At 38.9% G+C, this 2,035-nt stretch overlaps 1 protein-coding gene across 1 annotated transcript; it reads right to left on the bottom strand.

Moving 5' to 3' along the window:
- Window positions 1-583: 583 nt before the first annotated feature.
- On the bottom strand, window positions 584-1,645 carry LOC127138669 (stress-response A/B barrel domain-containing protein UP3). The gene has a single exon (XM_051065159.1). The coding sequence runs from the start codon at window positions 1,538-1,540 to the stop codon at window positions 749-751; it is 792 nt and encodes a 263-aa protein (XP_050921116.1). The 5' UTR covers window positions 1,541-1,645; the 3' UTR covers window positions 584-748.
- Between the last annotated feature and the right edge of the window lie 390 nt (window positions 1,646-2,035).

Genomic DNA, 2,035 nt, shown 5'->3' with positions numbered 1-2,035 from the left:
TTTCACCATCATACATCTAAAAAAAACCCAAGAGACGCAACCATACGCCTTCTTGAAATTAACATTCACCGCGAATTCCATAATCTCGTTGATTACAAGAACCTCATCCTTCATATTTCTATTAAGAAGGAAAGACAACTGAGTTGATGAAATGAGCCTCATAACAACCAACCTCAAACGATTGAAGAGCAATTTAGTAAGGATTTTATAAACGCTACCGATAAGACAAATTGGTTTATAATCATCCAAAGAACCCGAATCATCAACTTTAGGAATTAAGGTCAAAAACGACGTCGTAACCGCTTTAGGGATAATACCAACTGAATGGAATTCATTAACGAAACCACAAATATCATCTTTCACCACTATCCAACAAGCTTTGAAAAAACCTAAATTAAAATCGTCTGGACCCAGACTTTTATCACCATCATAATTCCACACCACATATTTGACCTCTTCCTCCGAAAACGACCCCTCTAACTTAGAATTGTCCTCCTCTTATAAGTAACCTTCAGAGGAGGTTACAACTTCATTTAAAATCTTATAGTCACTATAATAAACAACTAAAACACTACACTGAATGTAATGTAATAACCAAACATTACAATTGAGAGAACAAGACTACAAAACAATACACTGAAGTGAAAGTATCAATTGTTCTACATTGCATTTTATTAAATCCCATAATAATTTAACTCAAATTTCAAAAACACCAATTGAACAGAAATAACCTTCATCATCAATCAAATCAAAGACTTGCAGATTGCGGCGGAGGCGGCGGCGGCACCACATAATCAACCACCACCACACTCTCCACACGATCCCTAACTTTATCCTTCTGATACTCCACCAGCTCCTTATTCGAATCAACTTCCTCCAACTCCTTCTCCCCCGGAAACACAGCAAGTGAAGCAACCGAATAGCCCTTAGCTCTCGCCGGCGAGAAATTCTCTCCACAAGTCAGTTCCTTAATCTGTTTAAAACTCTCCGGAATTCCTCTAATAACCTCCACAACCTCATCGCTAACAGCATCCTCCTTCAATTTCAAAAACGTCACACGAATCGCGGAACCCGGCGCCAGAACCGAATCAGCACCGTTAACATCGTCGGCAACCCAATCCACCGCCATGATATCATCAACGATCGGGAGAACGCTTCCCCGGACGACGCCAAGATGGCTCGGGTGCGCGGAGTAGGTTTCGAGATCCTCTTTGGACTTGTACCGACTGTGAAGCATGTGCGTGAACGTTAACGAGGTGGAGCGATTGCGCAGGATAGGGCCTGCGGTAAGATGAAGGACTTGATCTAGCGAAACGAGGGAACTGAGTCCGTTAACCATGGAGGCTACTTTGGAGGGTTCGGTGTTTTCTTTGACTTTGAAGAGGACGATGTGTTCAATGGCTTTGGATTTGGTTGACATCATCTTGACCGTGGATCTGAACGGCGAGGAACGGAGGTGGCGCGTGAGGTGTTTTGGAGAGGTTGATGGTGATGAAGAGATGCGAAATGGAAAAGAGAGGTGCGGTTTCAAACACAGCATTGTTTGCAGTGGAAAATGGTAGTGAAAGTGATTGGATGGTGGTGAGGTGATGATGAGTCACAAGATTCGTGAATCGAATTTTACGGTTTTTTTATTTGTTTTTTTTTTATAAAATAAACTCATTGCATGTTGTTGTGTTATAAAGGAAAGAGGCCTGTAAAATGTATCTGGGCTGAAGTTGAATGGCCCAAAGAAGTTAATGAACCATTAGGGAGATTTTCTTTAAAAAATATTCTTCATACTTCTCACTTAGTTCCTATACCCCACATTTCTTGTTCTTGTCTCTTACATTTTTACTATAAATAATTGAAAGAAAAAAGATATATTTATATAATTTCACAAATCTTTTAAAATTATAAATCTTTTTTAATATTTTGGATTTTAGAATCGGGTCATAGTCAACCCAACGATTTATCTAAAATTTAAGACACACATTTTCTAATTTTTCTCTTTTTACTACAAATTCTATAAAATAACATATTTTTACACGAAATT

The sequence above is a fragment of the Lathyrus oleraceus genome, chromosome 4 (assembly GCF_024323335.1).
Source record: "Lathyrus oleraceus cultivar Zhongwan6 chromosome 4, CAAS_Psat_ZW6_1.0, whole genome shotgun sequence".
Classification (NCBI taxonomy): Eukaryota; Viridiplantae; Streptophyta; class Magnoliopsida; order Fabales; family Fabaceae; genus Lathyrus; species Lathyrus oleraceus.
Note: the sequence above shows the minus strand (reverse complement) of the source record. Positions and strands in the feature narration are given on the sequence as shown.